Consider the following 24,639-nt stretch of genomic DNA (forward strand, 5'->3'; position numbering starts at 1 on the left):
CTTATCTTGAGAATGTGTTTAGGATTGTTTTTGAGGTGCTATTTTTTGCGGTGGAGTTTCTAGTGTAGTTGTAAAGTTTGCTTAGGCTTCTAGATCTGAAGTGGGTGAGGGTGATTATTATATCTGATGTATTAAAATAACTCTTAGTCTTGTAAACATTTCAAGGCAAGTTAAGAGTCAGCTGGTTATTGCTCAATATCCGTTCTTAGAAATGAAAAACAAAGTAGTAATGTCAGGATGTGTCCTTTTTTTTAGAATTCATTCTAAGGTGGCCAAAAGAACATCATGAAAGGTAGTTATCTTGATCATTGAAGAAGTCCCTTTTGAGAAATATCTATGGTAAAACTAAGAAATCCCAGTGTATATCTGTGGTGCCTGCCTCCTCCTGTACTCTGATCTCCTGCACATCCTTTGCTGATTCTATACTCCCTGCATGGCTTTTTTGCAGATATGCTAAGCTCCTTTCAGAGTGGGCTCCTCCATCTGGAATGTGAATCTTCACAGGCTGGTTCTTGTCATCCTGAGCTCACCATCATAATCGCCTTCTCAGATCAGCCCTTCACGATTGTCCGCCTAACCTTCACCTCCAGCGTTCCTCTCGAATCTTCTTTTTATGCCTACCTGGTAGTTTCTTCTTTTCCTTGGTTATTTAGTTTCTGTTTTCCCCCACTAGAACAGCAGGTTCCCCACTAGGCAAAGTCTTTTACTGCTATATTCTCAGTGCCATGTTAGATTTGAAGAAGGTGCTTCAGAAAAGTTTGCATATGCCAATGTGGACATTTTCATCCTTTTTTTTTTGCTACAAAGACCATTTGAATTTATTGTGTTTAAATTTTAAAGAGATATTTACAGTTTTTTATCACAGATTATTTTTTTCAGATGACTAGAGAAGTGTGACTAGTTAATTAAGAGAAAGAAGTCAAAACAACAAGGTCCTCTAATAATTCTCCAACAGCCTACATTTGCCTTTTAACAGACACAACCCTCTAATCTCTGGAGGGGGGAGAAAAACTGGAGGATGAGTTGACCACCGGCGACCAGTAATGTAATCAACCATGTCTGCATAATGAAGTCTCCAAAACAAAAAACAAAAGCCCAGAAAAGATAGAGTTCAGAGAGCTTCCTGGTTGTCAAACAGATGGAGGTTCCTGGAAGGTAGCACTCCAGAAAATGGTAACAGGGTTTCTGCCACTTTCTTTGCTTGATCCCTGGCTTTTGTCTGTTCCTTGATAATACATTTTTAAATAACTGAGTAAATGTAAGGAAAGTTCTTCCCATAGTTTTGTGGGCTATGCTGGCAGATTAACCTATACCAATGGAGGTGGTAATGGCATCTGTGATTTGTAGCTGGTGCTAGTTAGCACAGGCTGTACCTTGGTGTTCTGTTGCTATGAAAGAATATGACTTGGTAATTAATAAAGGAAGAAGTTTATTTTGGCTCACAGTTCTGGAAGCATCTGGTCTGCTTCTGGTGAGAGCACTGCAGAAGTCAAGAGAGCAAATAAATGTGACAGAGAGGCACAACATGAGGGGCAGCCTCCCTTTAAAACAGCCAGCTCTCCTGGTAACTATTGCAGTCCTGCCACAAGTCTTAAATCTCAAGTCCCCTCTTAAAGGCCCACTCTGTTACACCGAGGACCAAGTTTCACTATGCATTTTAAAGCGAACAGACCAATCTAGACCAGAGCAACAATCTTGAAGTAGAAGGCAAAATAAACACCTTTTTTAAAAATTTTTTTACTTTTTTGTTAATTTTTAAAAAGTTTTTAATTACTTACTTATTTATTTATTTTGATGCTGGGGATTGAACTCATGACCTTGCACTTCTAAAGGCAGGTGTTTATGCCACTGAACTAAATCTCCAGTCCTTGTTAATTTTTAAAGTAATTTCAGTATTTTCAAGGAGGAGCATCACCAGTGCCTTCTAGATTTAATATCTGTAGGCACAGTGCTAAGACCTTTCATATACATTAATTCTCTGATTTTATACAGATGGGTTTTCTGTTGTTATCCTTGCTTATAGTTCAGGGACCTGAGGCTCACAAAGTACAAATAAATTCTCCTACTAATACACAGCAGGTAAGTAGCAGAGCTAGTATCTGGACCAAGTGTATTTGATTCCAAAATAGATTATTTTACCACTGTTACAGTGTGTTCTTAGGGGTTTAGTAAGGTTTGTAGAATAGTGAATAAAGGCTTGAGATGTGGATATGTAGTTAAGGGCCAATAAAAATATTTTATTGACTAGAATTAAGATCTTGTTAGCCCAGTTGCAATCATAGAGATGTTTGTTGTCTGAACGTGGAGTGTTTACTGGGGAACTATGTTCTAGTAAATGTGTGTTCCAGATCTGACCTAGTTAACTATTTTGAGAGAAAGAGGATTCATGAAATAGATTTGGACTGTGGTCCTTAATGTGGGTATAAATCTGGTGGTGATTACCAAATGACTTATTTAAAATCAGGTTTATAGTTTCGAAACAGACATAGCACAGACTCAGATTAGATGGGTACTAGAGAGACAGGCAGTACCCTAATAAACAGGTAAATGCAGGCTGTAATGACAGACACTGTTAAGCATTTTGAAGAAAAGGACAGAGGCACAAGGATAGAACGGACAGGGCTTCTTAGATACGAGATTTGTGAAGACTTCCTTGAGGAGGTGACGTTTGAGAATAACCTGAATGAGCAAAGAACCCTGTAAGGCACAGGGGAGCGGACAGCAAAGGCAGGAATTTGCTTAGGGCTCTTGGGAAACAGGAATGATGGTGACAGTGGGAGCAAGAGCAGGCACGGGTGAAGCCACAGAGGCTGGTGGGGGTGAGGGTGTCACAGGACAGCTCTTGTCCACTAGGGCACACAGATCCTGTCTCTGAATGCAGATAGCTCCTTACGTGGCTTCGGTTGCTCGTCACAGGTTCCCCTCCTGTTTATTTCCTTTGCTGTCCTATTTCTAGAAAGAATGGGCTTGCTTTGTTAACCAAAGGGCAGCCTGAGTTCTACCCCAGATTTCCTCTGAAGACAGAATGAGTAGAATGAAGTCTGGGCAGAGTCTCTAAGTCTAGCCACATGAATCTTTTGTGTTAGTTCATGTGATGGGGGGGGGGGAGATCATTGTTTTAAACATAATGCATTATAGAGTGTGACCTTATAGAGAGCCCTTCCCAGTCCTTGCCACAGGCCAGAAGTTTGTATTTGTAATGCCATAGAAAAGTTATTGGAATACTAGTGAGTTAATTCCAATCTATCACTTCCAGTGCAACCCATGGTAAGAATAAAGACACTAAGGCATATTTGTAGTTGTGGGATTTGTAGCCAAGGGGACCCTATGTCCAGGCAGGGTAATGGCTAATTGGTACAAAGGCCTCAACTCAGGGCCGAGCCTGGGGTTTTATTAATTCTCAGGAAGGCAGTAAGTTGGGCATGAGTGACTGTGAGAGTGGTGGGAAGTGTGGGAAGTACATGAGTACCGTGAGCTGGGCTAGGTAGTTGGCCTGAAATCACCCCCTGCAATATGCAAAGAGAAGGAGTAATCTGCATAACACAATTTAAGGTAGTATCTAATGTTTTGGAGTTGGTGCTTTAGCTCTGATGTGTAACCTTTTATGCCCTGGAAGTCATAACCTCTTGAGACTCGATCCTGGCTGACAGTGTGGAACATGGCTGTCCCTCCTGCCCAGATTATATATGTTTTTTTGGGAGCCACAGGGCATGGCAAAACTGATCTGTCCCTTGCTTTAAATATTATACATCAGCACCTGGCTAGACCAATTTGCATCACTTAAAGCTAGTTGAGGGGAGGATAAGGAACTGTCCTAGCCAGCTCTGAATATATTGATTCATGGAAATAGGGTTAGGCTTAACCAAGATGGAGATAATTGCTCTTCTTTCAAGGAGAGTTGTCCAGGTGGTCCCCCACATGACCTTACATATTTTATAGTTTGAATATAGGCTTTATATTTTAAATTAAAATAGTAGGAAATGGATTTCATATTGATTCATAACAAAATTTTTAACTTGCAGCACAGTGTAAAATTATAGCAGTTACCACCTTCTTTTAAATACTGGTATTGGAATGTTTTGCATTTCCATAAAACAATTTTCCTGAATATGTGCTTTTAAAGGAAGTATAAATTATTCCCAGGCTATTGTGGAAGGTAGAAAATGGTTTAACAAAAACACAACACCCTGAACTTGGCGGATGCACTGCCCTTGGTAATGTGAAGAATGTTGGTACAAGTGTGGATACTGTAGAGAATGTGGGGAAGTTACATGCTTTGTGCCCTAACAGAGTTTCATTTACAGTCTAGCTCAATATTTAATGTGTATTTGCCTCAGTTAGTGTTTAATCAGTTTGTTTTTTATCCACTAAATCCAGATAATTTGACTTTCCACTGATAAAATATTTACTTGTTATAACAGGCAGGGTGCTAAACTTGGAAATTAAGAGTACTGAGTTAAATTTAAAATTTGTTGAAAAGTATTCATCATGATGTAGTCTATTTAATGTCTTGGCAGTGCCTCTGTCTCTTCTCATTTAGCATGTGAGGAGACAGACTGGCAGCAGTTGTAAGCTGAAACCTGGTTGTATGCAGAATGAGACTGGTTTGGTCGGGGTACTAAAATGGAGAAAATTTGCAAGTGTTACTGTGTGTGTGCATTTCCCTAAATTAAAGTGTGACACACATTTGCTTTAAATAGCATTTTAGAGTCTGTCCTTTAAGGCTGTTAAAACTTTGTGATAGATGATCATATTTTAAATATTGTTTTGTAGAATAATCAAATTTGTCTTTTACCAGTGCTGTCATTTTGTCACACAGGTTGTTCTGCTATAGGAAACATGTTTTACAGCATGTTTGAGTCATTTTCCCTAGTAGACCTGAAACCCATTACTCAGAGGAGAAGCATGCCTTTACAATATATTCTTAGCTGCTGCTTCCTATCAGTCAGCTGTCAAGTCCTATGGAATCTAAAATAGAGCCCGCCAATGGGAGCTGGGCAGCACACACACTGTTTACTGGATGTGGCCAGTTTTATCGTGCAGCAGCGTCTGTGCTCAGTGCTGAGGCAGCGGGATGCAGAGCGCTGTTACGTTTTCCAGTGGCTTCCCTAAGAGGGACAGCTTTTGAGAGACAGCTTCTAAGAAATAAGAAATAGGAGGCGTTACAGTACCTGACTTGGGGCTGCCCTCAAGCGCTGCACAGCAAAGGAAAATATTTCCCAGGCGTTATGAAGGCGGAGAAAGATCCTGAAGAAGAAGAAAATATCGCTAGAGATCCCAGCTAAGAGTAGCACAGCATGTGAGGGACGGAATCTCTCTTCAGGAGTTCGTCTGAGGGCTTGCTTTGAGAGCTGCTGCAGAGATTTGTAATTTAAATGCGGAGTCTTTGCTGTCAGAAGCAAGAAACGGAATCCTGCCTATGATGAACTGTTGGTTGTCTTGTGCTCCTAAGAACAGAGTAGGTAACCCACTAGTCCAGGGTAACTAAAGATTCTGGGTTAGGCTTTCTGAACTGTGTTGTTTAAAAATGTACCATTTCACTGATTTGGGGGTTTTATATCATTATTTTCTTCCTGACTTGCCATTGTGATAGAAAACAAAAGGTATTTGTTTTTCTGGGTTTAAAAAGCACAGGGCAGAATGTTAATAATTGTGCAGTTTTACTGACATTGGACCACAACTGAAAGTGGTGTTTGATGAAGTAGAACTGAAAGTCACTTGGTAATAGGAATCTTTACCCCCATTTATTTTTTTTTTAAAAAGCCTGTCCTTGGATTTTTATGAATTTTTAGTGATTTAAATACTTCCTTTCTCCTCCAGCCAGTTTTCTTGGAAATAAAGACTTTTATTGTAGGGATAAACTAATCAATTTAGGGCAAATATTTGTGTGCTAAACATGACTTAATACTTTAGGTATTTGTAAGTGTAGTGCCTCTTAGATCTAATTCCCCTACCATGCTTCAAACCTGAGGCAGTAACTGTTTTGTTCTAATGCTAAAGAAAGGTGATACCTAAAATATAGTTTAGAGTTTGACCCAATAAATACCTATAAGTGGCTGTTCGAATTTTTGAAGTTAGGAGGAAGAGATTCAAGTTCCTGGCTTCAGAATGATTTGAATGTATTTTCTCCAAGTAAAGCTAAAGATAACCTTGATACAATTAAAGGATATATTTGTGTGATGCGTTCTTCTGTTTAAAAGAAAAAAACCATATTTGATCTTTTAAACATGTGCAGTTTATAAAAGCAAAATTTATTGAATGTAAATTGAAAATCATCTATATTCCTATTTTAGGATGTTAAGAAATTAATATTTGGCTTTCTTAATTTTTTTCTGTGTAGAAGTTTCTTTATATCTTAATATGTTAACAATGAATTGCTTTCTCTATTGCATATATGTATTTTGCCTCGATAAATACATTTTTAACAGTATGTCTTAAATAAGTAGAGGAGAAATACAGCTTCTTAAAATATAAACAGAACTCCACTGCCTCTGGGAGACCTGTCTGTAAGCAAATTTGAAAGTCTGAGTTAGGGATAGGAAAAGCACAGTGTTTTGGAGACCATAGAAGCCCAGGTGGAGCTTGGCTACCTAAGTCATGTCGTGTCCCCCAGAGCCTTGACTTTTTCATTGTTAGGTGGAGATGATAATTTCAGTACCCTGGGATTGTTCGAGTCATTTCTGCCTGGCTCAAGGTAGTGTTCAGTAATTTTTAATTCTTTTCTTTACCCTGGAGGCAAAGAGAATACTCCTTGTGCTTTGGGAAGGTTGTGTAACTCTGCTGTTCTGGTGAATTTAGCACAACAAGGAGAACATTTGGAATGCAACTGGAAAATGAATGATGTACTGTGCTTCCTTTCTTCTTCCTTCCTCTAGAACGTCTCACTAACCCAGTATGCCTGCTTCCTTTTGCAGCATGCAGCTGACTGGAATAAATATGACGACCGATTGATGAAAGCTGCAGAAAGAGGGGATGTGGAAAAAGTCTCCTCCATCCTTGCTAAGAAGGGAGTCAACCCAGGCAAACTGGATGTGGAAGGCAGATCTGCGTAAGTGTTCCCTGGGGCAAGGGCATGTCTGAAGGGTTTTAGGATACAGGTGAAACTTGTGAACCCTCGCTATTAATTTTTTGTTGTTGTTAGAAAGTATTTACCAGAATTCACACTAGGAAACTTTTCTTTCTCCCTGTCCCCCCTTTCTTTTCTTTTTTTCCCTCTCTCTCCTTCCCTCCCTCCCTTCTTTCCTCTTTCTTTCTTTGCTTTTGTTGTTGTTTTCTTCTTTTGAGACAGGGTTGAGACCCTGTACTTCAGGCTGGTCTGGACTCACTATGTAGTGCAGGCTGGCCTCAAACTTGTGATACTCCTGACTCAGCTTCCCAAGTGCTGGGATTTCAGGCACTGCTAAACTGTTCAACTGATAATTAATCTGTTTTAATGGTGTCCAAGAAAGAACATCAGAATCCTATCCAGTGATCTAGCTGTTTAGGTCCCATGGTAAATCACAGCCTGTGGTGGTTTGGTACATTTTCACTTAAAATCGTCTACATATTCCTTACCATATTTGCTCTTCAAAACAGCCATGTAAAAGTAGGAAAAAGTTTACAGTGGTTATTACTAATTTGTTCTAATCTCATGAAAAATCACATGTGAACTCAACTCCTTGAGGAGTTCTGTAAGTTATACCCCCTAACCCTCCTTTTCTTACTTGGGTCATTAATTTAGCAGACAATTTTGATGGCACAAAGGAGGCAGAATGAGTAGTGTGGCTTAGGGAAACATAGGTAGTTGATTCTACCCTTTAGTTTTCATGTTCTGAGGGGGACTACTGGCTTGTTTTTATGCTTATGAATGTATATGTTGCCCCTCTTCTTCTCCATCTTTAAATCAATCCTCTTCCTTTCCAGAATGGGGAGCATTTGAGTTAAAGGTTAGATCTAGATGTAGAATGTGTTAGTAGTGAATGCCTTATCTGAGAACCCTTCCAAAGTCGGAGATAAAAAGTTTCATTTCCAAAATTCCTCAATCTTGAACTTGTATGAGTTTACTCATAGTATAGCTGGAAACCAGACACTAAATATAGAACTGAATATTAGGAAGTGAGTAATTAATGTTTCATGTAGGTCACTACCTTGGAATGCTTAGATATTTAAATAAAGATAGTGAAGCATGATCATAAATTAGTTTTTAAAACGATCAAGTTTTAAAAGTTTTAAGTTGTAGTGTTTCAGTTTTATCAAGTGGTAATCTGATAGCTACAGAAACATTGATTATTTTGAGTCCTGCCCTCTTTTTTCTAAATTTGAAGATGTTTATAGGGCTCAGTACAAATAGTGGCAATTTAATGTCTATGAGTGATATTTTTTCCAGTTTTTTTCTTTCCTAAGTGTTAAGATGTTAAAAGATTAAGATTTTTCTTGGTATGAAATTCTTTGGTGAAACTATTTCTTCATATTTTCATGCTATTTATCTATACTTTTAGTGTTTTAAATGAATTTTTGAGATTTTATGTGAATTTATGATTTCAGATTCATTTTTGAGTTAGAGTCATTGTATTAGAAGAATTTTAAAAATTCAGTATCATTTTGATGCCCTAGATGGGAAGGTTCACCCAGGATCTCTGCCATCAGTTGCCTAGTTGCAGATTCCAATTTTTTAATTTCTTTCCTGTTCAAAGTAGTGTTCAGCCTATCAACTGCTGTCTCTAGAATCAGCAAATGCTTATAGGGAAAAAGGGGCCCCAAATACAAACCTCACCTCCTCAGACTTCTGCCATTGTTTGCATCCTGGCCTCGTGGTTTCCGTTGTTCTTAGCTCACTGAGCGCTTCAAGCAGATGCTTATATTTTGTTGTCCTCAGAGGTAGTGATTGTCCAAATTGCCTGTCTCTTCCACTATGGAAGCAGGAGTCCACGACTTATTTTTAAAAACAAAACTTAGTTTTTTAAAATTTAAAACAGTGTTTCTATGCATCAGTTTTTCATATTTCCTTTAGAACTTCCCATATATTTTAATGATTACTATATCATTTTTATGAAGCACATCTACTGTTTATAACATGCCAGCATAACAGTGTAGATTTGTTATGGTTTCTGTCCTTTAGTATGTTGTCTGTATTATGTCGATTTTGAAGAAAGAGGTCTTTCAATTTTGTTAGTAAAGAAGTGAATACAAGCAAACAAACATAAGTGGTGTTACCTCAAAGGTGGTTCAGAGGCTAATACTTTTGTGTGAAAATTAGTATTTCTAAAAAGGGTCTAGTGGTTCATGAAATACTGTAACTTACTGTGTCAATGTTGTAGAGAGATTAAATGATAACATCAGCATTAAGTTAAAAGAGAACTAATGTGACTCTTAAAACCCTATGCTTTCATTGTGAGAAACACTTTTTTTCTTGTAATTTAAGGTGTCTACAAATCTGCCTTACTTAGGAATATTTGGTCTGTAGTTTGCATTTTATCTGGTACAATGCTAATGGAGGGGGTCACATGACTCAATGTCATAATATTTGAAAATGAACTTGCAAGCTGTCTTCAGATTTTGTCTCAAAGCATTTAGTTCATGTATTTAATGGAACACATTTGCCTGAAACTTGGTTCTGAGAACAGAACAGAAAACAAAATAGATAAAAATCTCTGCATTTATTGAGTCTGTAGTCAAGTAGGGAGAGACTAATGGACCACACAGAAAATGAACTTAGAATTTATATGATAAAAATGTTAAGTTCTATATAGAATAAAGGCAGGGGCAAGAGATTGGAGTTCTAAGGTTTTGGGACTGAGGGGACATAGTAGTTTCTACCATGGTGGCCAGGGAAACCTCTGGAGTGAGTGTGATGTGGAACATACCTGTATCTATGCATCTGGTCAAACACACTCACGTCCTTTGTCTCCTGGCATCTGCAGTGTGGTGGTTGTACTTGTTTATCCTCTCAGTTCTGTTTCAATCTGAGTTCAGTGTCCTTTGCCAATAACTCCTAGTGTGTTTACCAGTTTGAGTGTGGTCAGTTCCTACCCAGTTTCCATAAATGTCGATTAATAAAGTATTAGGTAAGCAAAGCAATAATGTAATAGACCAATCATGCAAGGATAAGCAAGGGAATAAATTCAGTGGAGTCACTGGTTACTAGGAAGACCATCAGCTCTTTTGTTGCTTTTCAGGATAGTTTTGCTGCTTTGGAGAAGACCTTTCTGTGTCAGGTTTAGTTTGATATGTCTAAAGGCAAGGGATATATATTTTGACCTGTCTTTGGCCTCAGCATTATGCTGTAACTTCATTTGTTTTGTCAGTTTCAATTTATTGAAAATAAGCAAAATAATCTAATAGGAAATTTTTCAGTATGCTTTTATTAAACTCCAAGAATCAGTGCTTTGCTATTGAAGTAATACAGTTAATGATATTATATACATTTTTTTCTCTTATCTATTGACTATTAGAATATTTCACTGGATCTTAGGAGATATTTCTAGAATGCATGTTCCTTTTATGAAATTGGATTTTGGAGCATTTCAAATTTTAGATTTATGGATTAGAGAGGCTCAACCTATGTAGATGTCCTAACATAGTCTTTAAATTGTGTGTGTGTGTGTTAAAAAATGACATTAGTGTAATAAGTATGTTTGGTGGCTTTCATGACATAAGAAATATTTTATTTCTGTTTAGCTTTCACGTTGTGGCCTCAAAGGGGAATCTGGAGTGTTTGAATGCCATCCTCATACATGGAATTGATATTACAACCAGTGATTCTGTAGGTATGTTTACCTCTATAGTCAATGACTAAATGTAAAGAGATGTTGTCTATACTAACATTCTTTCCTCTCTTTTTTTGTGGTGCTAGGGATTGAATCCATGGCCTCGCACTTGCTGGATAAGCACTGTAGTACTGAACTACATTCTCACACATCTAATATTCTTAATCAGACTTAAATGTGGTTTCAGAAGAAAAGTCCTTACTTTGTGGGCTTATATATTTGAGAAGATGCTTACTTCTGTGGTATCATTGAGAAAAGGATTAGGAGAAAGGATTACTATATTGATGAGCAGTTGAAGACTTACCAGCCAGTCCTGGTCTTAATTGTATTACAGGATTCTAAAGTGTCAGTATTCGTATATTCATGATGGAGTGAATCCTCTCCATCATGCAGCATTTGGCATTGGGGTGATCATTTTTTGTGCTGGAGAATTAACTGCCTAAAAACAATGACACCTTCACAAGGGTAGGAACAAGACTGGCTGGCATTTATAGAACATTATGTGTGACTGCTGCCCTTACCACCTCACACTTCGCATGCTTCACCTGTGTTCTGTCAAGTGTAGAATTTCCTTAACAACATTAATATTTTATCCTATGAATGCATGTATGGGGCAGTAAGCTACCGTTAATCAGCATTGTATTTAGAAATGGAAGAGAAAAGGGGAAGCAGAGAAATCACAGTGAGTGAGTGAGGAAAATCTTTACCTAAAGCTACATCAAACTCTAAATTAAAGACCAAACTCTGTTGTTTAGAATGAAGAAGGGAATGCATTTATTGCTTAAACATCAGTGGGAAGCAAAAGTTGTTTTAGAAAATTTAGATTGCTACACCTCTTTAGAAGTCCTTAAATTACTTATTTATTTTGCTGATTCCATTTGGAATGTGTATCTTTGTTGTTTTTGTCTGTGTTCTCTCTGTTCTGGACATTTTTACACAGTCTCATAATGAGTTTTGAATTTTAGCTGGAGTATAAAATTCAGGAAAACTTCTTGTAAACTTATTTCCCCATTCCCAGTACCCATGCTGCATATTTGGAAATGTTATGTGAAATCTCTCTTCTCTGCATTGTCTTTCTCATCATTTCCCGTCTCTTCACTATACCAGTATTTAGCTATCAGCTTCATCTCATGCACCACTGAGGTGCCGGAGATACAATGGTGAATAAGACAGTCCCTGATCTGTGTGATTATTTTTTTTCCTAGCTTCATTGCTTTGGTGTGTACATCAAATCCTATTAAAATACCAAACTAGTAAACATTTTAGAAACTGAAAGCCTGCTTGCAAATTAAGTATCTTGTCAAGCAATTTTAAAACAAAGAGTAATATTTTGTGAAATTTCATAGGTGAAGAAAATAATTCTTCATATATATTTTAAATTGTTTCTTTTACAGGGAGAAATGCGCTTCACCTGGCTGCTAAATATGGACATGCATTGTGCCTACAAAAGCTTTTGCAGGTAGTAGAAGTGGTTAAAACTTTAGTTTTATTGTTTCAACAATAATTGTATTTTTAATAATTTTATTATTTTTAAAAAATAATAATTGTATTTTTAATGTCTTCTGGAATTTGGGATCAAAGAAAATGGTGGGCTAAGTTTGACTATTAGCTTACATAGTAATTTTTCCATCATTTGTGAAAGAATGTGAACAATAAAGAACAAAAACTCTGGGGAAGTGAATTGCATAGCTCAATAAATTAAAAATAAACAACAAAGACTTGACCTTCCTGTTGACGTTAGCTAGAGATTGGAATTTTCTGTTGTCTACAATATGGCTTAAGATAAAGTGATACAGCATATGATTTAGATGTTTCTATACATAGAAACTACATAGACTACATAATATTAGTATAATTAGCTAAATTTTTAACCAGGCAATCACAAAGTTCTGTGAACCAATTGGCTGATTTAAGGTTTCAGTCAAGGGCTCCAGGTATATATTTGCTACCAAGTTTCATAGCAGCACTGATTTGTTCTTTTAATTCAGTGATTTGTTTAACTCTTGTTGAAGGAAAAATAACTCTAAACAATAACATCTTTTTAATATCCCATGCAATTGTAGTGGACCATATGTTTCCTGTTTGGTGAAATACTGTTAAATTTACACTTTATTATGTTATTATATTTGTTTTATGTCAAAATATTTAGTAGATTGTCTGAAAGTCTTTAGTTTCTTTGATAAGTGGGATAGTTTAAAATTAAATAACAGCTGTTCCTTTGAGTCTGGATATTGAATTTTAAAATAAGACTCTTCTAGATCATCAAGTTTCTGTGTTTTAACAGTATAATTGCCCCACTGAACATGTGGACCTGCACGGAAGGACTGCACTTCATGATGCAGGTGAGCAAAGGTTTCACAAAAGTTTAACGAATACTTGTTAAAATGTGTAACTGTGGGGCTGGGGATTTAGCTTAGTGGCATAAGCAGCTGCCTTGTAAGCAGGCAGTTGTGAGTTCGATCCCTGGTACCGATAAAAAAAAAAAAATGTGTAACCATTAAAATTCATCTCAAGGCTTTAATATGTATATATTTGTCTAATTCATGGAGAAATAATATTAAACACTTGTATACTTCTGTTTGCAACTTATTAGTGTGTGTAGCTTAGAAAGATTCACTCAGTCAATATTAACAGATCAGTCAGTTTGCTAAGATACTAAGGCCTAGGATGGATCAGGCATCTTCCTGCTGTCTTGGAGTTCAAAGAAGGGAAAGGAGAAAGGAACAAGGGATGGAAGGATGGAGGGAGAAAAAGAGAGAAGAAGGAGAAAGGAAGAGGGGGGAAGAGGGAAAGGAAGAGAGGTAGGGTGAGGGGGACAGAGTATGTGTGTATTTGAAAACTGGTGGGCGGAATGGGAAGGAGGAAAGGCCTTTTCTCTTTCTAAAACTGTGTCTGTGTGATTAGCATGTCTAAAACTAGTGTTTCTCATTTGTAAAATGAAGATCATCATACTATTCCAATAAGTAGTTATAATTAAATCTTAAATAGTGTCTGACATATTGTAAATTCTTAATTAGTAGTGGTAGTGGTTCTGATTTAGACCTGTCAGTGGTAAATTTTATATCATTATAATGTACTATATTTTTAAAAAGGTTTTTACTAGTCATTTCACTAATTTTGTTAATCATTTGTGACCTAACCTATCTGCATTATTGTCTATAAAAAAAGAACACTAAAAAAAGTTTTAGGTATTTTTGGAATGTAAGATATCTTGACTCTCTAAATCTGAAATTCCTACAGTTTACTAGAAGGTCAAGGAAAGAAGACATCCTATCTTCTCTTTTCATGTACAATATATAGAATTTTTGTATAAATTAAAGTTATCTATATTAAAGATATAGTTAAAATTTCTTTCTGTGTGTGTGTTTTATAATACTGAGAATTAAATTGAGAACCTTGTGCGGCTAGTTCAGCGGTACCATTGAGCTACATTCCCAGTACTTTTTATTTTGGGACATAGTCTCGCTACGTTCCTAGGCCAGCTTGAACTTGTGATCGCACTATCTCAGCCTCCCAAGTAGCTAAGATTATAGGCATGCTCCACTATCCCTGGTTTTCCTTGTACCTTTCCTTGTACCTCCATTTTCTGCTTCTTTGTACCTTAAGTTTTGTATGGTTTCTTTTTGTATTTTAGGTTCCTTTATGGTATTTTAACTTCTCATTCAATATATTTTCTTCCCTTTTATATACAGTGGCATTATTTACAAACTATTTTTTATTTTTACAAAAGTTATCATGACTTGTATGAATTACTATCTTATTATCCATGTAGTTAAAGCTGGCAACACTTGACTGATTGAAATCTTAATGTTTGCTTAGTGCATGTATTAGTAGGCAGAAGACTTTCATTGTTGTTCTAAAAGAGCTCCAGTATCAGCTTCTGCAGACAAACGTTTGAGCCTTCCAGATATTTTTGTTGCCCCTACTTCCATACACAGAATCCAGTGTCCTCTTTCTAAGGGAGAAAAGACGTAAACCAATTCAGTTTCTGCATCTAGCTTGAAGCCTAGGATTTCTCTACCATGTGCGGTGCTCTCTTTTGGGCTCTGAGGTGACTTCATGGTCCAGTAATCTGTAAATTCAAAGAGAATATATCTGTTCTCCCTGGTATACAGTGAAGGAGCACTGATGGGATAACTGAAATAAAGATTTCCTTTCAGAAAGGGGAGAATAAGTAAGCATAGCAGTCACTCAGTACTAACAGGTAGTGAGTCCTGCTGAGAAAACATGCACACTTCAAGGCAGTGTTAACCATGTTTAAAACAGACTGTAAATAGAAAATGGAGTTTTATTTTCTGTGTTCACACTTAGATTAATAGTATATTCCTGTCTTCTGTAAGGCTGACACTGTCCCTTGATCCTAATAAATTACTTAGAAATTATAAAATGATTTGTCTAATGCACTTTAAAATGGAAAGTTGATGTTTGCAGTGCTAAACTGAGAGTGAAGAATGTGAAGCCTGGCAGTGGAGAAACTGCAGAACTTGTGTTTTCTTATGTGAATGTAGACAGACCCCAGGTGTCCTCCTGCAGATGTTCACCAACTTTCATTCCCCTTTGTTTCTAAAGCCATGGCAGACTGCCCTTCCAGCATCCAGCTGCTCTGTGACCACGGAGCCTCCGTAAATGCCAAGGACATTGTAAGTTAGTCTATGTTTGTTCTAGGCTCAACTCATGTATTCTAACTGCTACATTTTGGGAGACTTATTCTCTTAATGCTGATTTATTTTGCTTTTGTTTAGGATGGGCGGACACCACTTGTTCTAGCTACTCAGATGTGCAGGCCAACAATATGTCAACTGCTGATAGATAGAGGGGCAGATATCAATTCCAGAGACAAACAAAACAGGTAATTGTTTTATCATGGCTGCTAGGTAGCAGCTGGTTGCACAGCAATTATGAAATTCTTTTGCTGTGACCTGGCCTTTCCTGCCCCTCAGCTCTCTCTTCCTTGGCCTACTCTTTCTTGGAATTAGCATCCACTTTTCTCCAGAGGCTGCAAGAAGGAAGACAGGAAGTGGAGAACAGGGATAAGAGGAATCCTGAGTGAGAAGCAATGATTTGAGTCAGAGAAATGAAGGAAAGAGGAACTGTATCCCAGTTATTGTAAGCTTAAAATATGTAATAGAATAGAAACATGCACAAGTAAATATAGGAGAAGGATAACAAAGTTAGTTACAGTCTGTTTTTTGACTTTTGAATCTTTTTAAATTTTTATTTTTATTATTGCATGTTTATAGTACATAATGATTACATTCATTGTGGGGAGTTGATTCATGTATGTAACACAGCTCAATTCTTTTTACTTTCCTCTCCCTCCATTTACAAAAGTTCTATTTTCTTGTTTCCTATTGTCTGCCTTTTATTTTGCTTTTTAATTTATTATATTAAAATTTATTATAATTTTATTCATAATATTTTAATTAATTTTATTTATTTATACTTTGAGCTTCTGTCATAAGAGAAACCATGAAATGTTTAAGCTTGTGTGATTTATTGTATGATTTTAACATTATGCTCTCAAGGTGCATCTCTTTTCATACAAATGATTCAAATTTATCCTTAATGGCAGAGTACTATTCCTTAATAAAATCGGGATTAAAAAAGCTGTAAAGAACCATTACATTGAAGAGCTGGCTCTTTGAAAGAACAAAATAGACAAATCCTAGCCAAATTTACCAAAAGAAGACCCACATTAATAGAAAAGGCAGCATCAGGGCTAGAGGTTTAGCTCAATGGCACAGGTGTCTGCCTGGCAAGTGCAAGGTCATGAGTTTGATCCCTGGTACCAAAAAAAAAAAAAAAAAAAAAAAAGAAAGAAAGAAAGAAATGGCAAAATCATAGCGATGCCACCAAAACCCAGAAGATAATTAGTAACTATAATGGAAAATTGTACTCTAACAAACTGGGGAATCTTGCAGAAATGAACAGATTCCTAGACACATGTGAATTGCAAAAACTGAGCCAAAAAGACACAAATCTCTTGACTTTCAGGTAGCTCTTGGATGTCCTGAACTTGAGATGTGTCAGTTTAGGTCACCTTGAGGTGTTTGTTTTTCTTTCAGTGTTGTCTCCTCTGAAAACGAGTCTGCTCCTGTCCTGTAGTTTATTGGTCCTCTTGTATTTGAATGTCTGGTAGTAGGCATGCTCTAGTGGTTTCTACCATGGTGCTTCTTTTCTCCTTATTCAGATCTAGTGTATCTTAGAGTTTGCTAGGTCATAATTATGATGTTTATAATAACAGTATTTCTGACAACAAATATCTGAAATACATCCCTCTAGTTAGCCTAACTATAACTACATTTTATTAGATTTTATAATTACTAACAAAATATTTTCTTTTTACTTAATTTTGTTCTTTCAAGCATATATCCTATTGTTTGTAGCTCATCAGAAGTAGACAAATATAATAAAATAGTCTTTTGATGTCAGATTTTATAGCTCTAATTGATTTTATTGTTCAGATATCTGAAAGAAAATTCTTAAGTAACTAAATCATTAATGTGATTGAGAAAGTAACTTTTTTCATATTACAGATAAAGCTGGTTTTTTGCAGCTAAAGCTGGTTCCAAGCATGACTAAGAAAATTTGACTTTAAAATCAGATTTTTGGATCAGAGAGGAATGATTTTGTTGATCCACAGATAATTTTTTTTATCTTTAGATCTTATATTTTTAAAGCATATTCCTTCATTGAAAGTTCACACACACACACACACACACACACACACACACAACAGTGAATTAGAGCAATATCATGAAGAAACTAGATCAGCAGATGGTTTTTAAAATATAGTTTCCAACCCTCTATATGCAAGTGTTTTCTTTCCTGTTTTACCCTTAGCCAAATATTGAAATGTTAATGCCTATATTATGTAGAATTTTATACCAGCAACTGTGGAAATGGTAGTTTTTAAGATAGACCACATGCTTGAAGAATCAAGGCAAAAATATTTTGCCTTATGAAAGGCAGTAAAAATAGAGAGTTGACAAAATAATTTCTAACAGTCTTTACAATTGAATATCAAAATGCCAGTGATTATTGTGGGTAATTTGGGAAATATTGAAGTAGAATCTCAAAGGTCTGACACACCTGACTGATTTAATTTTGAGTTTAGGAAGACCAAATAGGCAATAGATAGAAACTCAAATGATGTTTAAAGTGATTTTTTAAAACTCAAATTGCTCAAAAAGATACCATGATTGAAATACTGGCATATAAATAATATTTTTATATGCTTGAGATTTTTTAATGTGTTTCTTCCACTTTAGAGTTTTAAATTGAAATAAGTTACCAACAGTGTTTAACTGAATATAACTATCCATAGGTTATTATTTGTAAAAGTCTAAGATAAAGAAATCTTTGAATAAATGATTTACCTAACAATGCCATAAGTGAATGTAACTGAATTTTGGAAAAGTTACGTTCTTATATAGAAATGGAGAAAAATATGTATAGGAAAAGCCTCAGGTGGGGTGAAGGAGTTAAATTCCTTGGAAATTTCAATAAACATAAGTTGTTGAAAAAAATTTCTCCAATACTTCTAAGTTTTCATGGCAACGTAATTGTTTCATGATTACTGTTTACTGATATCTGTGAAATGTTTAAGTGCTCGTGGTTCCAGGGGCAGAGTAAAGTCATAGTTTGCATTAGCCTGGGGGTAGTTAGAGAATTCTATTGAGGAAACAGGCTTCAAATAAAATCTAAAGATATGAAAGTTTTCTGTAGAAGAGAAAAAGAAAAAACTCTTTTAAACAGAACACTGGAAACAGAAACTGATTCTTTTCTGGGAGGAGAGAGATTTGTAGGGGAGGTTTGTATGATATGATTCAGTTTATAGAAAGATTTTGAATAGCTGCGTGTTGAGATAGGCTGATATCATTAGTTGTGGAAAATTTTTTGTGGTATTCACTTGTAGATACTGAAGAAGGGAGTAAACGAGGTTAGTTTGTTGGTAAAAGTAATTAAAATATATATGGGGATGTGAGACTTGCTCTGCAAGCTAAAGACACAAACCAAATGTTTTTGTAATGTGATGAAGTTGAAATACAAGTTAAAAGTTTAAAATAAAATCTTAAAGTTTAAAGTTTTCTTCCGTTATCCTAGAACTGCTCTCATGCTGGGTTGTGAGTATGGCTGCAGAGATGCGGTGGAAATCCTAATTAAAAATGGTGCAGATGTAAGTCTCCTGGACGCCCTTGGCCATGACAGTTCTTACTACGCACGAATTGGTGACAATCTGGATATTCTAGCCTTACTGAAGACTGCAATAGAAAGTACCAATAAAGGTACCATTTGTTCTTTGTGACTAGAAACACTCAGGTTAATAAAAGGGGCAGCTTTAAAGACTTAGATAATATGAGCAAATAACGGTGTTCCTTTTCCACCAGGGACTTGATTGCTTCATATCATAGTCACTTGTTTTAAGGTAGTTTGTGGGACATATATTTAGTTTGTCAAGTAGACCCTAATACGTTGGGGCTGATTTAAGAAGCTAGAAGAAAGATTCAAATGTTTTAGGGGTATTTTTAATTGGCACATAAAAGTTGTAGTTGTTAATATTTTATGGTAAAAGAAGAGTGAGACACCTAAGTTTTGTACTTAAAAAGTTTTAAAGAAAGAATCATTGTTTACATGTGCACATAAAATATTCACCTGATATATTCAATGGACATTCCAAGTATTTTTCTATGTTTATGAAAGAGAAATTGGAAAATATGGAGATACACAATGAATAAAATTTATTACTCATCCTACCACCAAAGAGCCTCTATTGACATCTGAGAACATATCTTTCCTATCATTTCCTTACCCATAATATCAGGGTCTTCTGTACTACTGAGTTGTAACTTACTTTTTATGTAATATATTTTGAAGTCTTTCCCCTCATAAATATTTTTCTGCACTATAATTTTTATGGATGAGTCAGGTTTCATTTTTTTGAATTTCACTTAATAAAACTGTTTCCTAGTGGGAGTGTTTAGGTTATTTACAGTTTTTCATTAGTGTGTCCATATATGAATATTTTAGCATGCTTTTATTATGTCCTTAGGATCAGTTCCTAAAAATATAATCCATGAGTTTCAAAGTATACACATTTCTGTAAGTTTTCAGGTATATATTGACAGATCACCTTCCATACTACCTGAATATTATCATATTTTAAATAAACTTTGACAACTAGGCAGGCAAAAATGCTAGCTCAATAATACTTTAAGCATAAGGTTTGCAAAGAGAACCAAGAAGTAGTAAGTTTTAGAGGAAACTTTAAAGTTTATTTATTAAATATCAACTCAGTTGCATAGTTAGGAAATGCATGTCCATGTTACCCTGATACTTTACTGTTTTTCTTTCTTTAAATCTTTAGGGAGAGAACTTTGGAAGAAAGGACCATCTTTACAACAGGTAGATCTTAATTTTGATTTTAAAATTGTATGTATTGTGCAGTTTAAGTGCTTCATAAAACTGGTTAATGACATAGATAGCTGTATTATGTTTCATGCATGCTCTTTCTGCAGTCAGTCAAAAGTATATATAGAACTCGGGTGTTAAGGTCACAAGATCCCGTTAAGATTCTGTCAGTAAGCCTGGGAAAATGAATCTTAATTATAGAGAATGTATCCAAGGAAGTAGCCTCCTGATCAGGGCCTTGAACATCAACCTGTTCATAGTTACCATGCTGAGATTCTTACATGATGGATTTTAGTATGGGACATCATAGACAGTTTTCCCCTGTTCTCCCGTACAGAGCCAAATGTGCACTGATAGGGGAAAATTCTTCTAATGCAAAAGAAATGAAGAAAACAGTCCAAAGTTGATTATATATTGTGATTCAAATATCACTGCTAGCATTTTTATTTCTTCTTTGTGTCTTTTATGTACTTAAGGACTTTAAAAAATAATGTAATACGTGAAACTTCATACTTTGTACTAATTTTATTAACATCACAACTTAACCCTGGTTTTTTTGTGTCCTAGTTTGAGTAAATGTCTGATGTTTTTCTCTCACCTGTTCAAGTGGGGTTGGTTTATGGCACTTGGCTCCAAAGCTAGTGTAGGTGGCTTTCTTCTTGTGCTGGCTGTTCCCTTCCAGGCTCTCAGCTTTTCTGTAGGGAGAGGAACCCGGAACTTGCAAACCCCGGAGAGAAAGGAATCAGGTACCTTCTGAGCACGTCTCATCATCATTCCACATCACTTCTCTGCCTCTCTCCTATCTGAAAGCTGTTTACGGCTTGTTTTCCTTTTCTCTCAATCAGAATTAAGCATTCACACATGGGTCATGTCTGTTGGTATTCTTCTTTCCCATCTAGACCAACTGTTTTCACCCTCTTTCTGTTCCTCAGATATCCTAAGTGGAGTATCATGAAATAAAGTGTACATTGTTATGCCTGTACCAGTTATCTCATGTAGACTCAGGAAAATGAGTTCTGAAATACCCAGATACTTAGGATAAAGAATTATTGAATACTGTTATGGAAATAGTACTTTGCTCAGGACTCTTAAGAATTAGCTAAGTGAATGTAAGGAGTTGATATTCCACTGGGAACAGCAGGATTAATGACTTCTAATTACTGTCTCAATTATTTATTAAATATACATATAGTATACCTGCTGTAAATAGAATTTATTCTTGCACTAAGGGCCATGTAATCTCTGTTATGAAGAAGATTGCAGTATGATTATAAAAGCAAGACTTAGTTGTTTGCTCAACTAATAATCACTGAACACCTACAATGTGCCAGTCCTGTCCTGAGTGCTGGGATATTGTAGCATACATAGTTCTTGCCATCCCAAAGCTGGGACTGCAGCTCAGTAGGAGAACATTTTCCTGGCCTGGACAAGGACCTGCTTCAATCCCCTGATCTGCAGAAGCAAACAACCCAACCACTGAACAATGGACAAATGAATATTTAACTTCATAGTAGATGTTACCAAGAAAAACGGGATTAAGTAATGAAGAAGGGGAGAGTGGGGAACTGTGGAAAAAGCTTCATGGACAGAGGAAGACATGACTTCCAACCCCAGATGAGGGAGCATTTTTGACCATCCTTGGGGGCCATGTGCATTTGGTGGAGGGGAAAGGAGAGACTGATAAGTGATCAGTCAGGTGGCAGCGTGAGGACCTGTGGGGTAAAGACACTAGCCGAAGGCAGCACGGAGACCCAGTCAGTGCCGTAGGCATTCACTGTCGCAGGGGCCCAGAGTGCATAGGAGGTTTCTCAGGGTGCTGAGAAGGCCTCGTGGGGCTGGCATGATTAGTTGCTCAGTGATGGGCTGCTTGCCTAGTATGTGCCAGGCCCTGGTTCAATCTTCAGCACCTCAGAAAGATAAAAAAGGCTTTGTCAGAAAGGTGGTATTCGTAGATGGGGTTGACATTGTGTCTTATCACGGTGGAAGGTGAGTGGAGGCAGTGGGCTAGGATTGTGTATAATGGAGGGATGAAAGTGGTTCCATGATGTTCGCTGGAGCAGACCATAGATTCTGTTTGAAGAACAGACCCTTCATAAGAGGAAGGAAGCAGAATGTAGTTTGGACCAAATTGTGGCTATAGGAGGTCTTTTGAATCTGGGGCCTATCCCTCCAATTCACAATCATGACACATTAGAATACTTTAAAATGTAATATGAAATATAAAAAAAAATTCTTGGAGAATTAAAGCAGTACCTTAAAAAATTTAAGGAGAGAGATAGCTTTCAAAATGAATTATTGTGCAAGTTTATAGACCCATAGGGGTACAAACAAATGGATATCTTTCCTTGTCTAGTCACTGTGTTGAGTTTTTGTTAAAGCAGTTCTATCACTGGAATAAAGTTTCAAGACAGCAAGCAGGTATACAAAAATAGAACTTATCTCCCACCAAGTTATTAAGAGACCTGACGTGTAGAGAGGATTGTCTGTGTTTTCCTTAACGTCCCTGTCTTGTAGTAGCAGTGCTCAGAGAAGCAAATAATCTCCATATTGTCTTTCAGACTTAATGTGACTTTTTCTTCCCCGTCTTTTTTTTTTGAAACTAAATTCTTTCTTTGGGAATGCTAAGTGATGCTTTATACTACAATTTTCACTTTGTGTCTAGTACAAATTTTTCTTACCAAAATTTTGAATGTTAAATAAAATAAATTTTTAATAAGTTTTAAAATTTTGATTAGTATTTCAAAAGGATTATACTTGATTTACTTAAGCCTATGTTCTTAAAAATGTCTCCCATTTGGGGGATTTAAATGGAATTACTGCCACCTTGTGTTACATAGAGAAATTTAATGTTAGTTGAACTGCAAAGCACTAATTGTGTTGCCTAGTGAGAAAACTGTAGTACTTCCCTTTATCTTCATACTTGGTAACCTGCCTCTTTACATGTTTTCCCCAAGCGGAATTTGATACATGTGCAAGATGAAGTCAACATGAAATCCAGTCAGAGGGAGCATCAAAACATTCAGGTAATGAGAAAACGATTGTTATCTCCCTTCGAAAAGAATTCCAGAGTTACATGTAGTGGAACGGAGAGGACAGGAGATGAGATGGTGCTAGCCTGTGACTATTTGCATCACCACCCCTTCTCTAAGAATGGACTTCTTATGGATATTAGGGTCAGTAGTATATAGTTGAATTGTGTAACATTGGAAGTATGTATAGAGCATATTATTTTAAAGTATATCAGGAAAAAAGGCACATAATTTAACAATATTTTCTAAAATGCTGTTGCTTTAAATGTATCTTTGTAAACCATTCCTTTATGTTAATCTGGAAAACTTAAGTAGGTAATACAGCTAATGTTCACTAGTATAAATAAAATCAAACTTTTCCTTAAAGTATTTTTGATTAAGAAAAATGGTTTTGTTAAACTAATCACGTGGTGCTTTTTACCTTTTAGGTTGGTTACTTATTTAAAAGTGATTATTAGGTGGATTTTGTTGGAAGAAGAATCTATGATTAGTTTATGACCAAAACATCATTAACTTGTAAATTAATTAGCTGTTTTCAGTATGGTGACATAAAAGCCTTTTACTTGACTTTTGTGATTTCTTGTGTAGTGTTAAGGAGCTAAGCTATCACTTTAAATAGGAGCTTCTAGTATTTTATCAGAGCCCTGAAATGATGATTAGTTTAGTTGGAAGCATTAGAATACTCTTATAAACTTGGGATGATTTGGCAAAAGTTAAAATGGCATATTCTTCTGCTCTTTTCTATTTTCAGGTGCTACTTTTATTTATTGGAGTCATGATTATTTGCTCTCTTTACATATATTTGTATTTATTAGATATCATAGGACAGTGATTTTATTACTGATGTTTAGATTTTCAGTCATTTGATTGTCATTGAAACTACTGTATCATACATACCTTGTTTTGTTTTGCATATGTTTTGTATGTATCTATACTTGTATATGATAGTGAATTGCTTTTAAAAATTTCTTTTAGCTGGACAAAGTGGCACATACTGAAAATACTACTGGGGAGAGTGAGGCATTGTGATCAGACGTTTAAACACAGCCTGGCTAACTCATTTAGTGAGACTGTTTAAAAACCAAAACAAAAAACAAACATACAAACGAAAACCTAAAAAGACTTGGGGATGTACAGGGCAGAGGATCTTGGTTAAATCCCCAGTACTGAAAAAAAATTTCTTCTATAAGAATTGCTCTTTAGTATTGTCTGTTTTCTTTATTATTAAGGATCTGGAGGTTGAAAATGAAGATTTAAAAGAGAGGTTGAGAAAAATTCAGCAAGAACAAAGAATACTATTGGATAAAGTTAATGGTCTACAGTTACAGCTGAATGAGGTAAATAATCTGCATAAAAGTTCCAAAGAGTATGTTACTATCTATATATAAACTATATCTATATAATCAAAAGCAAATTGTTATACCACCTGTCATTCTAAGTCATGGTGCTGAAGT

General features: G+C 36.1%; 1 protein-coding gene across 3 annotated transcripts in view; it reads left to right on the forward strand.

Annotated features, from left to right (window-relative positions):
* Uaca (uveal autoantigen with coiled-coil domains and ankyrin repeats) overlaps positions 1 to 24,639 on the forward strand; it is a 72,164-nt gene that overhangs the window by 30,496 nt on the left and 17,029 nt on the right. For 2 of the 3 annotated variants that reach the window (XM_013141410.3, XM_013141411.3), the window contains exons 2-11: positions 6,915 to 7,048; positions 10,657 to 10,745; positions 12,140 to 12,204; positions 13,030 to 13,087; positions 15,315 to 15,385; positions 15,488 to 15,594; positions 18,852 to 19,033; positions 20,113 to 20,150; positions 23,111 to 23,179; positions 24,415 to 24,522. In XM_013141410.3, coding sequence (XP_012996864.1) covers positions 6,915 to 7,048; positions 10,657 to 10,745; positions 12,140 to 12,204; positions 13,030 to 13,087; positions 15,315 to 15,385; positions 15,488 to 15,594; positions 18,852 to 19,033; positions 20,113 to 20,150; positions 23,111 to 23,179; positions 24,415 to 24,522 — 921 coding nt within the window. Of the gene's footprint in view, positions 1 to 5,053; positions 5,459 to 6,914; positions 7,049 to 10,656; positions 10,746 to 12,139; positions 12,205 to 13,029; positions 13,088 to 15,314; positions 15,386 to 15,487; positions 15,595 to 18,851; positions 19,034 to 20,112; positions 20,151 to 23,110; positions 23,180 to 24,414; positions 24,523 to 24,639 lie in introns of those variants that run through there. The other variant, XM_003477635.5, reaches the window with a different exon arrangement.

This window comes from Cavia porcellus, unplaced genomic scaffold (genome assembly GCF_034190915.1).
Source record: "Cavia porcellus strain 051 isolate PalLab524CR breed Dunkin Hartley unplaced genomic scaffold, mCavPor4.1 scaffold_4, whole genome shotgun sequence".
NCBI lineage: Eukaryota > Metazoa > Chordata > Mammalia > Rodentia > Caviidae > Cavia > Cavia porcellus.